General features: G+C 45.1%; 1 protein-coding gene across 1 annotated transcript in view; it reads left to right on the forward strand.

Annotated features, from left to right (window-relative positions):
• Positions 1 to 3,302: 3,302 nt before the first annotated feature.
• Positions 3,303 to 12,543, forward strand: part of CHRNA6 (cholinergic receptor nicotinic alpha 6 subunit) — a 25,750-nt gene continuing 16,509 nt past the window's right edge. The window contains exons 1-2 of the mRNA XM_014526140.2: positions 3,303 to 3,381; positions 11,992 to 12,131. Coding sequence (XP_014381626.2) covers positions 3,303 to 3,381; positions 11,992 to 12,131 — 219 coding nt within the window. The remainder of the gene's footprint in view (positions 3,382 to 11,991; positions 12,132 to 12,543) is intronic.

The raw sequence follows: 12,543 nt of genomic DNA on the forward strand, positions 1-12,543 counted from the left end.
GGATGAAAGCTGCAGGGATGGTAGCCACTCCTGCGGCCATGAAGCCTGCCAGCTGTCAAGGAGATAGGTGCAGGGGTTCCCTGCACGCCTGCCAGCTGTCAGGGAGATAGGTGCAGGGGTTCCCTGCACCTCAACTGTGTATTGAGCTGGTCCCTGAGTGAATCATGATTGATTGGTAACTGGTAACACAGTAACTTAGCAGCCAGGCCTGCAGTAGTTCTACCCCCCCCAGACAGACACAGTTGCACAAGCACCCATGTCACGAGTTTTGCCTGTCAGCAGTTAGAGGTGCAGGACCCCAGAATCCAGAAGCCCTGCACCTATCTCCTTGACAGTTGGCAGGTTTTGTGTTCTCACCAGGGGCTACCACCCCTGCAGTTTTCACCCCCCCTGTGATGTAACACATAAACATGACATGAGTTTTCTTTCAAGAATTTGGGGTACAGTTTCCCCTGAACCCCTGCACCAATCTTTGTGAAACTTGGCAAGCTTCATGCTATCAGCAGAGGCTAGCACCTCTGCAAATTTTGTTCAAATCAGACCAAAAACAACAAAGTTATAGATATTTCATTGATTCCCCATTATACCCTATGGCCAGATCTCCGAAGCGGCTCCAAAGCTTTTTCAAAGCACTTTGGAAGTTCCAAACCGCTTCGGAAAGCCTAACGAAGCCAGTGCTTTGATACGGACATACTGCTTCAGATGCCAAAGTGTCCAAAACTTCTCCGGCTCCGGAGCACGGTCTGAAGCCTCGCACAGCCCTACAGCCTAAATGGACAAGCAGCAAGGGGAGTTGGAAGATACCCTACTTCTAGTACCCACCGCAGTAACCCAAAAGGGGTTGGGCTCTGCATCTCTCTGAATTTCCAGCAAGAGTATTCTAACCATCAGGCCACAAGCTAGACTTTACCAACTTGCTTCTTAAAGCTTGCCACTGCACCTTTTGTTTACTGGTCATTAGCTAAAATAAAGAGCAGTTTCTTCCCAGAGCAAAGGGCCAGCCTAGAACCTAGAGCCCTCCACCAGTCAGAACAGGTATCATCTCACTGAGCCACATACCCTCTAGCTTTAATTTTTCTTCCTGGCCACAAAAATCTCCCTCTCTTAGCTGCTGAGGGGGCCACTGCAAAAGGAGGCCTGATTTATACATGGCTTGATGGTTAGATCACTGCATTACAAAGGCAAAGAGAGCCACAAGCCTCACTCTAATTACTAAGGTTGGTCTAAAACAGGGTTGTTCAACTTCTATGCTGCTGTAACACACCCTGTGGGCTGCATCAGTAATTAGGGGCCTTGCCCCACCCCCCAGCCTTGTGGACTGTACCGTGATCTTCTCTCACTTTGACCAATTTGTCTGGCCTTGACTACACCACCATAGCCACTCAAAAAGCATTTTCCCAACTTCCCACTGTGCCATTGCCATCCCCCTTCTGTCTCCCTGTCACCTCTGCATTGGACACAAGCTGCTTCTTCTAATTTTTACACCTGCACAGTTAAGTTGCACTGCACCTAGAAGATCTGTTCATTGACCACACTACCAGCCCCTGCCTTCGGATTTTTTGTAGAACAAATAGTTTTGGATAATGGCTTTTTTTAAATGTCCAAATGTTTTATTTTGGATCGATTCAATGCTGAATTGTGTCTCCTGTGCTGCCACTGTACTTTCTTTATGAGAGTTGTAGTTCAGGAACCTTATTCCCCCCTCATTAGCCTATGTATTTGGTTCTCAATAAGACTACGTATCCCATGATGCACTACAGCCACAGGACTCCCATGGTGTACCATGGCAGCTCAGGTAGAGTGAAGACTAGCTTGCACCATGGGAGATACAAACATGCTAGGGAGCCTCCCATGAGGAAGAATAGGGGCATGAGGCATGGATATGTGATATGCATAAACAGGGCCTACCAAAATGGCAATTGCATGATTTTCGTGGAAACTGATTTTAGACGGGCTCTGCAAGAAAGCATGGGCTCCACACTTTTGGCAGGCTCTCTGAAAAAAAACAAAATTGACCCCCCAAAAAGGTCCTCATTGCCACTGTGGCCTGACTGCGCAGGGTGGTGTGCTGGCACGGCAAGATGGCTGCTGCCTCCACCCCTTGCTGCTGATGAGCTGCAAAAGCTGTCATATGGCACCACCCCTCTCCATTGATTAGTGTCAAGGGGCAGGGCCGCATGATGGACAGCCCTTTCAACCAATCAGTGGCAAGGGGTGGGGCTGTAAGATGGACAGCCCTTGCAGCCAGTCAGCAGTGAAGATGAGGCCACTGGGGCCCCTCAGCTAATCAGAGGTGCAGGAGGGCCTACCATGCTCAGCCCCTGAAAATGACTGCCAGCCCCAGGATCTGCACACAAAATCAGCTGGTTGTCACCTCAAATTCAATAGACCCCTACCCATAAAACAGAGGCATCTCCTATGGACCCAGATTAATGTCAGACTGACCCAACATAAACCTGTTTGATTTGGGAGACTGGATACAAGAAGAATAGTTTTCCTGAGTGAAAACTAAAAAAAAAAATAAAAAAAAATGGCAAAATTGAAATTTGCAACAACAAAAAATAATCTATTTTGTAGAAACTATATCTTCAGTTGGAAAAATTTCTGCCCAGCTTTAGTCACCAATTTTGTATCATATCATCTCACATATCACATCACTAAAAGCTGACAAACACTTACAGCCCGCAGTGAGGTATGTATTTCACTGTTGAGATTGAGGTTTCTAATCTCGATAAGATGCATTTTGCCCTCTGCAGAAATGTTCCTTCACTACAGAAGTGGAGTTATTTCCTTTGCATGTTTTGCTAGACTTACAAACCACACCCCAGAACAAAGTGAGCTGTTCCTTTGTGGGCAAACCTTGCACAGTCAGGGGGAGGGCTGGGCTGGGCTGGGCTGGTCTCCTAACTGCTAATGGTTATCCACCCTCTCTGACAGGCAAAGCCGCACTGCTGTTCTGAAAATCCTCTCTCACTCATGTTCTCTCGATTGCTCTCTCTTGCTGTCTCTATTTCATGCACACGCGCACACATCACCTGGAAAGTATGCAGGGTAGCTGGAAATGTGCTAAGTCACCTGACACTTTTCATTTGATTCTCTTCTCTGTGCACAGCGTGAGCAATCAGTTCCCCGTAACTGTGGGAGCAACAGTGAACCTTTGTTAAGAATCATCTAGCTGTGGATATTGCTTTGCCTCGCTGAACCCATTCTTGATCTGGTTGTCTGATGCATCTTCTTACCTTCTGTTCCTTTGCTTTTCCAAATCCCTCTTTTCAAAAGGGCAGTTTAGTTCTATTTTGACAATGCTTTCTAAGAAGTGTCTGGGATTTCTTTATTCTAGTCTCTATCTGTGGGCGTACGTCTTCCTGTTATTGATTAAAGGTAGGTTTCTTTTTATCCTGTCTAAGAGATTGTTTAACCACTTCTTGCCTCTAATTTCTTGGATACAACTTGACTCAAAGTTTTTAACTATTCTTTTTTAACTAAAAATAACCTTCATGTGTAAAAGCCTTAATACAATAAACATGTTATTGTTACTAAACTGAATGTAAGGAAAGCTAACACTATGCTAGTTTTATCTTATATATTCTTCATGTTGGTCTGATGATGGAGCAAGGAAATGCCTCTAGCATCTGGCGAAAAATAAGAGCTATAGTTAGTATCACACCAGTGTTGAAAATAGAAGGGTCAAGGATGTAGTGTTCGGTGCAGGTTTTGCACTAAAATGTTTTAAAGTAAGATATTGCTCACTGATTTTTTTTTTTGCTTCAGTTATGTCATACTGTGTTTAAAAAGCATTTAAGCAGTGTTGCAGCACAAGTATCGTGGAGTTTCAGAGGGACTTATGCTACTAAGTTACACGGAACAAATTCCTGATTTCCCTTGGGGGTTTCTCTCTACCACATCAGTAGTGGGTCTCGTGGGGACTGAATACATTTCACTTCTAAGTCCACTGATATGTACCAGACCCAGAAGCTTGCCCATGAACCTGCTTTGAATTCTTCCCCAGCACCTACTCTCAGATCCAGCAGAGAGCAAGGGCTCACATGTAGGCACTGGGGACAAGTCCAGAGCAGCTTCATGGGTAAGTGTCCAGATCTGAAGCATGCCAGTTGACTCGGGTAGGTGGGATATGGATGGGGCATGGTTAATGTTCTTCTCCCCAAGAACTACTGCTGTGGATGTGCAATAAATAAGCCCACAGGCATCTACACTTAGGGTTCCAACAGCTAAAAGTGAGGCACCTTGCCCTGGGTGGGTGATTCAAAGGAACAGGCTTCCCATATAGCTGATGAGGAGAACTGGTTCCACCAGAGGACAATCCTAAGGATCAGAAGCCAAGTGGGAAGCTGCTTAGAACCAGCCAAAAGCAATCATTAAGTACAGGAAGGTGTCTGAACTCCCACATCCCTCTGTTCCTAACTCCTGGCTGCTAAGATGCCTCCATTCACTGGGATCTAGTGAACCAAATCCTCTTCTGAAAGCAGGTGTCTACCTGCTGCTGCCCACTTTTTGCCCAACATGTTACTGGTTAGAGACTCACACAGAAAGTGGAGGACCTGGGTTTCAGGCCCTCCTCAGCGTGAAGAGGATTTAAACCCACGCCTCCCATTTCCTAGAAGGCTACCCAAGCCACCAGGCTGTAACATAGTTGGGGGAAGCCTCCTGTCCCCCTTCTTGGGCCACTGTGCAGCCAAAAATTTTAAAAAATCATGGGCTTGGAGAGAGAGAGAACAAATGAGATCCTAACTCTGTAGTTTATGATGGCCCATGATTCATTTGGAAGAGATCCCTGTGTCAAAGACTAGGTATGAATTTTTGCACTGGACAAGAAAAAAAAGTACTCCTGGGAGCACAGACCAGCTCTCGGGACTCCTCCTGGTCTCTCTCTCTGTTACTGTCTTGCATTCCTTTCTCCCAGTGGCCCAACTTCATATGCTTTTATGTATCCTGTTCGATATAGTCTGATCACTGGAGACCTCTGTCAGATGGTAAATTATGTGAATTTCAACCCCCTTAGGTTGCTGGTTGTGGTGGTGGGGATAAAGACCCCAGGTTTCTCATTTCCTGAATGGGTGCTGTAACCAATAGGCACTGACCATACTCACCAGATCGTTGTAAGGCTGACTGGACCATAGAATCATGCTAAGTCAGAGGGTTATTGGACTGAAAGCCAAGGTCAAAATCAGGTATCAGTCCAATCCAGAATAACAAGCCAAGAATCAAGATGAGGTTGTGACCAGGGCAAGTAGTTGATTCAGACTGGGAGGTCCAAGACAGAAACAGGTGGGAGGGTCTAGAGCTAGAGGTCACCCATGGAGTCAGGTTTAGGAGTTCCAAGCAGGCCAGTGGCATAGCACTGTGCATAGTGCCCAGACAGCCTGCTGCTGTTTGGTCTGAGTTTATAAAGTCCCCCACATCACACCAGGTCACGGGCAACCAGGTCTGAGAGTCATTCAGGGTCTGCGGGAGCAACCAGAAACAGAAGAAGTATACAGAATCTGACTATTGGTGAACCAGGAAGTCTAGCTAATTGATCTAGGATGTCCTGCAGCATATCATTAATAAAGTGCTAGAATGTTTTGGGAGCATTGGTGATCCCAAAGGACATAACTAAACATTCAAAGTGTCCGAACTATGTCCAGCATATGCTTTTCTGTTCATCCCCAGCTCTGATCTGCACAAGGTTATAGGCTCCCTGGAGGTCAAGTTTAATGAATATGCAGGCAGTTTTGAGACTGTCAAGCAGCTCTGGGATGAGAGGCAGGGGTTACTGGTTATGAATGGTAACCTGGTTCAGGGGCCAGTAATCAACACAGAGGCAGAGACTTTCATCCTTCTTCTTGACAAAGAGGACAGGGGCTCCAGAAAGTAAGGTGAATCTTTATATGAATCCCCAGGCCAGGTTATGGAGGGTGGAAAGTTCAGGTTCTGAATGACATAATTACACCCTGATGAGATCTTTGGTCCGAATTACAGGTCAATTGGGCAGTCATAGTCTTCATGTTGTGGGAGAATTTCCATATTTCTCTTCTCAAATACATTAATGAATGTTTTATATTTCTGGGAAAGGCTGAGTGGAAGCAGCATCCATTGGAGGCAATCATAGTTGGGACCCCAGCTTGAATCCCAGGGTGTGCTGCCACCCTAGGCTTCCAGCAGTACTGGTGACAGGGGCTGGAATTTTGGCAGATCTAGGCTTTCCACCTGACCACGTGGTCATGGTAGGTGAGCCAGGAGAACCCCAAGATGAAGAGGTAGTACAGGGTGTGGATTATCCCAAAGCACAGCATCTCCCAGTACCTACAGAAGTTCATTTTCTAGAGTAGTAGTTTCCCACTCCATGGGTCCAGATGTCAGAGAGGAGCCACCTATGGTTTCAGTTGTCTCAGGCTTGGCCTTTCGCCTCAGCTGCCCAAGGATCTGGGATGTGGATGGATAACAGCAGCTGAGGGCTTTGTATGTTGCATTAGTGAGAGGAGCTTGAGGTGGCTCATTCCTCTGGCTCCATCTCTTAGGACAACTGGTGAGCCCCAGGGCCCTACAATAAAGGCACAGCTCCAGCTGCTGGTGTCACTCTTGTTCTTCAGGCATAAGGTGCCAGTAGCTCTCAACCAATTGCCTTGGCTCAAGAGTACTTGCAGTAGGAAATGGCCCATAGGAAGTCAGGGAGGCCTTCTCCTCCTCCTTCTACTCCTTGAGAAAGGGCGTCAATCCCGATTACCAAGTCTACAAATGCATGAAACCCTGGGGGCAGTTCCATCTGAGCAAGCTCATCCTTTATCTCCTGCTGCAGCCCCCACTAGAGCTGATAGCGCTTCAGTCCATTGAATGTCCACTGTGTGACAGCAGAAAAGGGAGCCATACACGGCAGAACAGCCCTTTCCCTGGAGCAGATTTCATCCGACAGTCTCTGCCATCTAGGTTCAGTGGTGGGGTCATCTAACAAGATAGAAAACTCCCTGAGAAATGCTTCTCTGTCCTGTAGAACAGAACTATTGTGCTCCAGCAGCAGTGAAGCCCAGTTCAGGGCATCTCCCATTAGGAGGCTGGTAACCAAGCTCACCTTCACTGGGTCCCAGGTAGGCTCCAGCTTGAACTAAGAAGAGGAGGCAGAATTGCATGAGGAACCCCCTGAAGCACTGCCGGTTGCCACTGTATCTCTTGCATAGGGGGAAGGATGTGCACGGTTCCCTGGAATGAGCCAGTAGCACAGCAGCTCACTACAGAGTTGGCAGATCTTGTCACAGCAGTGCTGGCTGACCTCATGCTGGTATGCAGCCTGTGATTGAAGGGACTGGTTCTCTGTCAGCAACTGCCGCACCCAGGCCTCCAGTACATGATAGGCAGAGGCCAGCTGATCTAATCTGACCTGCGGTTCTCCCCAAGTGGCAGTCATTGAGGCAGGCAGGTCCGGGGCCCTGGCAAGGAAAGAGACTCTATGCCATTCCCCCTTCACTGAATGCAGTCCAGGCAATTTATTGCACCAGGTCATGGGGTGGCCAGCTCTGGGAGTCACTCAGGGTCTGAGGGAACAACCAGGGACAGAAGGACATGAATGTTGGGGAGCTGGGAGCCATACAGAACAGCAGGGTGGGGGGAGGGTACACAGCATCCTGAGATGCTGGAGGGCTAAAAATATAGATGGTTTATCTCTGGGAAGTGGCCACATATTCAGGGAAGATGAGCTGGGTCACACAGATCAGAAATAAACCTGCTCTGGAGTGGCATAACTTAAAGATTCCTGAAGGGTGCTTAAAACTAGTTTACACATCTTACTGTATAGACAATCCAGGGGTTAAGAGCTCCCTGAGCTGCCTAAAATTAATATGTAACAAGGCCCTTAATAATTATCAGGAGTCTATATTTGTGGAACACTACCCTGGACTTCCTCTGTATCAATATCCTCTTGCTATGGCATAACTCAAAGGAGAATATGTTACCTTGTTTTATAACTGAACCAAATTTTAAAAAATGAGTGAAAACATGGGAGCTGAGAAAACCCCAAATGCTTGCCTGGGTCAAAAAATTACTTCAGTTTACAGATGCAGGGCATCAGCCATTGAAAACCCATTAGGTATATTTGTCTGGAATATTTCAAGCAAATTGTCATGTTCTTGGGCCCATTCCACTCTCTGCTCCTCTTTAAATCTCGGACTCCTTGCCTGGTAAGTGTGGGTTTTTTCCTCTTCATCTGCAGCAAATGTCAGAGGGTTGGGAAACATGGGCTTAGCCCAAGAGTCTTTGTGCAGACTCTGTCTGCCCCACAGACAGTACACAGAAAGCTTAGCTCCCTGATACAGTGGGACAGGTGATGAAAAGGAGAGCTGTGTGCATTCATTTTGTCATGGCCACAATAAAGAACAGGCAAACATCAAGGACATGCAACAAAATATTAAGAATGATAATTTCTTCCACCCCCCCCCACCCTTCCCGCCATTCCTAATTGCCAATATTTTAAATACTTACACTGTCTGCGAAACTCCAGGCCACTTCCTTTTCACCTTTGAGGGAGAAACAACATTTTAAAAGTTGTACGAAACCATGGGCCCATGACATGATGTTACTTCTTTAAATCAAGGTTGAGCATCTTTCTAAAACTGCTCAGTCACAGCCCATTGGGCAGGATGGCAGAAACTCAAGGTGAAATTCTAGTCTGAGCTCTACCAAGGGTTAGACTAGAGGATCATGAATATCCCTTCTGTCCCTAAAAATCTCCACAATCTGGGAGGTGGATAGCAGGTACATCACTGAAACAAATATGTTAGGATCTGAACAGTGGCATGCCCCCTACCAGTTGCTTTAGTATACCCACATGGGTAAAATTTGTCTTTGTTTAGACAATTTACATCTCTGGCTACAAAATACAGCCTTGTCAGTTTGGATTTGCTCAATGTGAAGAGCAAATCCTAAAACTTTTTGTTATGAAACATGCCATCTTGGAGTGTTAGAGTAATCACTTGAAATATCCTTTCACCCAAGCAGGATAATTTCCCATGAAAGTGCCTGAATACCTGCAGGATTTAAAGTTTCACTTTAAAACAAAAATAAAATGGTCTGTAGCCCTAAGAGATGCCAAGATCATTCTGAGAATGTGAATTGAGCATAACTGATTCAGAACTGCTTTCCTGAGCCATGCCTCTAGTGCCTCTGCTGCAACTCAGAGCTTTTCCAAGCTGCAGCAGAGTGAACAATAGATAAAATCTTGGCAATTCTGGCTGCTGCTGTTGAGATGCCTGTGGACAGCTGGGAAATTGACTAAAATTATTTTTGCTTCTCTCTGCAAGTGTTTGTGAAAGCTCTAAGTAGCTTTATATAGAAATATGTATTATATACATAAAGTAGCACTAGCGACTCTAACTGCATATTAGCAGTGTATGGGAGATGGAGGAAACAATGGAGGAGGAAGACTGGACAAAGGATTTTTGATGTATGAATTTTGCATCTTAAAAGGCAGCTTCATTCAAATTAAAACATTTCTGGGGAATCAGTTGGTTTTCATAATTTTATTACCAAATCAAGATGATTTGTTTAGACCTTTTCATTCTGTTCTCATTATGCTGGAATGTTTGATAATGTCAAAACATTTCAACTTTATCATATTGATTCATTTTAATATTGCATGAAAGGGAGACACAGTATATTTAATATTTTAGACCATATTGTTCATCATTTGGTCTTGCCCCTTTGCTCAGGGTCAGACCAATGAACATTTCTGGAGTCAGGAAGCAATTTTACTCCATAAACAGATTGGTACAGACTGTGGGGTTTTTTGCCTTCCTCTGTAGTTCTGGGGCATGGCCCTCTTCCTTGGATCTCTCAAGGGTATTTTAACAACCTTTGCAGCAGCAGGACTTTGACCTCCCTGGTTCCCCTGCTTTACTTGTGGCAGATTAGGGTATTATGTTTTGTGGTTGTGTTGGAGTTGACTGTGTAGTTTTGCTAATAAATTAGAAAATGGATTTGTATAACATAGTTTGGATAGGGATGATCCTGTCTCAGGTAGGGGGCTGGACTAGATGATCTCTGGAGATCCCTTCTGTTGGCTTAGAAACAGTATTTAAGGGCCTGTTGTTTTGGAATTGGCTTATAGGTATAGATATATGCATTATAAGGGTTCAAGATGGGCAGCAGGGGTTAATTGATTAGTAAGAGCATGGGCTTCACACACAGAGCTCCATATAGCCCTGAAAGCAGATGGACTGTCTAGCCCAACAAGGCCAACGGATGGACACAGCCTGAGAATTGAGGGGGGCATGCCATAACACGAGATCACAGCCTTCAAGGCAAACAGGTTGTCTAACACAACAAGGACACAGCCTGGGAACTAAAGAAGTATGTACCATACTGTCCCATAACACAAGATAAGTGACACCAGCAACAAGGCCCCAGAGCAGCAGGGGGGCTGAGTCCCGGTTTTGGGGGAACAGACCAAATTAGGAGACGGCCCGGAAGGCTATGTGGACGCGTGACCACAGACAGACAACCAACCCGAGATAGCCATGGATGAAGAGTCATCAGGAGTCATCAAGGGGGAAGGAGACTACAAAAGCAGAGCCTTGATATTAACAAAGGGTCCCTTCCTTTGTCCCGTCCTTCCCTGTCCCTCCTTCTCTTCCTTAAGAGGGGTTCCCATCCCCATCCCTGTCCCCTGGGAAGGGTCCCTGAAGCCACCATGGACTGAGGGTATACCAGCAGTCTGTCTCATGCATCCCACTGGAGGGGGGCTGTGGGCCTTGGCATCCCACCTCTAAACTGATGAGACCTAAGACAGAGAGCCTCAGAGTGGAGCCTGCATCCTGACCAGATGTACCGTGACCCTGATGACAGCCCTAGAATTGGTAGATATAGAATTGTTAGATTGTTTGTATTGTTGCTTTTTTGTTATCGCTTTGTACCAATAAATTCACCTATTATCAACTGGCAGGTGTTGTGGTCAGTCTGAGAGTTGTGCCCGCCCGAAACAGAGGAATAAGGGCTGGGTTCCTAAAATCCAGTGTCAACACTTTCCATCCCTACTTCTCTATGACACTCTTATGATTGAAACCAAATGTTAGATAGCCCTAAACCATTTTATGGGGATGGGATTTTCAATCTATGGGAAATTTTGTAATTTGGGGTTTGCTTTCTGATTCAGCATGAAAAAATTCAAGATGTCAGAATTTCCTGCAGAAGAGAAATTACCTTGCTTGACAAACTGAAGTTTAAAAAAAAAGAATAATAGTTCCCAGCTTCAATAGAGGCATAGATTTTGGTGCCAGAAGATATCATTATGATTATTGAATCTAACTTGCTACAAAGAGAAGCCACAGAATTTCATTCAGTATTCCATACATCAAGCCCACAACTTCTGAGTTACTGCATGTATTTTAGAAAAATACCCAATTTTGATTAAAAAGTCAAATGATGCCTAATCTAACTAGATAAGTTGTTCCAATAATTTAATTACCTTCTCTGCTAAAAATGTGCAAGTTATTTCTATTCAGGATTTGTCTAGACTTCGTGTCTACCCACTGGATCATTTGCCCATTAGATTAATAAGCCCTCTTCTCTCAAAAAAAAATGTGTTCACAGCAGTCATGGTTCCCCATAAGTGTGCACTCACTAGTGGAGACCGAGCTGGGGATCCACTGAAAATCAGGCCTGGTATAGAATCATAGAAAAGTGGGGCCCGAAGGGATGTTAGGACATCACCTAGTCCAACCTCTGCTCAAGGCAGAACATCTCTACCTAAACAAGTGTTTATCTAACTTATTCTTTAAAACTCCAGAAATAACCCTCAAAGCGCAACTACCAGGCATAACATGACACCAAGAGGACTGAAAACACCCTTTAGCTTGCCATAAGTAAAGAAGGAAGATGAGGGCACCATTTACGTCCTACCACTGCAAAGAAAGCAAGCAGCTTGTTAAAATATGCCCAAGAGATCCAAGGACACTATCCAACATTTTTCCTTCCTCTTTAACTCCTTGTTCTTTTTTGTCCATTCAGGTTGCTCATTGTGTGAATCAGAAGAACGATTATTCCATAAACTCTTTTTCCATTACAACCATTTCATCAGACCAGTGGAAAATGTGTCTGATCCTGTAACAGTGCATTTTGAAGTGGCAATTACACAGCTTGCAAATGTGGTAAGATTAATTACCCAACCCTAGTAATATGTGTAGATGCAGATTTTTAGGGAAAAACACCGGCTCACTTGCATGCACATGATTTGCACACACCATTGCTACAGGTGCAAGTGTAATCATAGTGGTTACACATGCAAATACTAGGGCTATTACTGTGAGATATGTGAATGTGTTGAATTTGCACATATGAATCTAAAGTCAGTTCTGTTGAATCTGCTAATGCCAATGCAGTATAGTTTTACTTTATGTTTCCAATATATTCTGTGCCTGACAGTCTGGCAGCACTCTTCCTCACATTTGTGGTTGGTGTTATTTATTTACGAATGCCTTGGACAAACATAACAGTTACCACAATTCTCTCATGCATATGAGTGCCCTAACTATTGTACTACAGTATCACGCTCCTTGAGCG

The sequence above is a fragment of the Alligator sinensis genome, unplaced genomic scaffold (assembly GCF_000455745.1).
Source record: "Alligator sinensis unplaced genomic scaffold, ASM45574v1 scaffold1851_1, whole genome shotgun sequence".
Classification (NCBI taxonomy): Eukaryota; Metazoa; Chordata; order Crocodylia; family Alligatoridae; genus Alligator; species Alligator sinensis.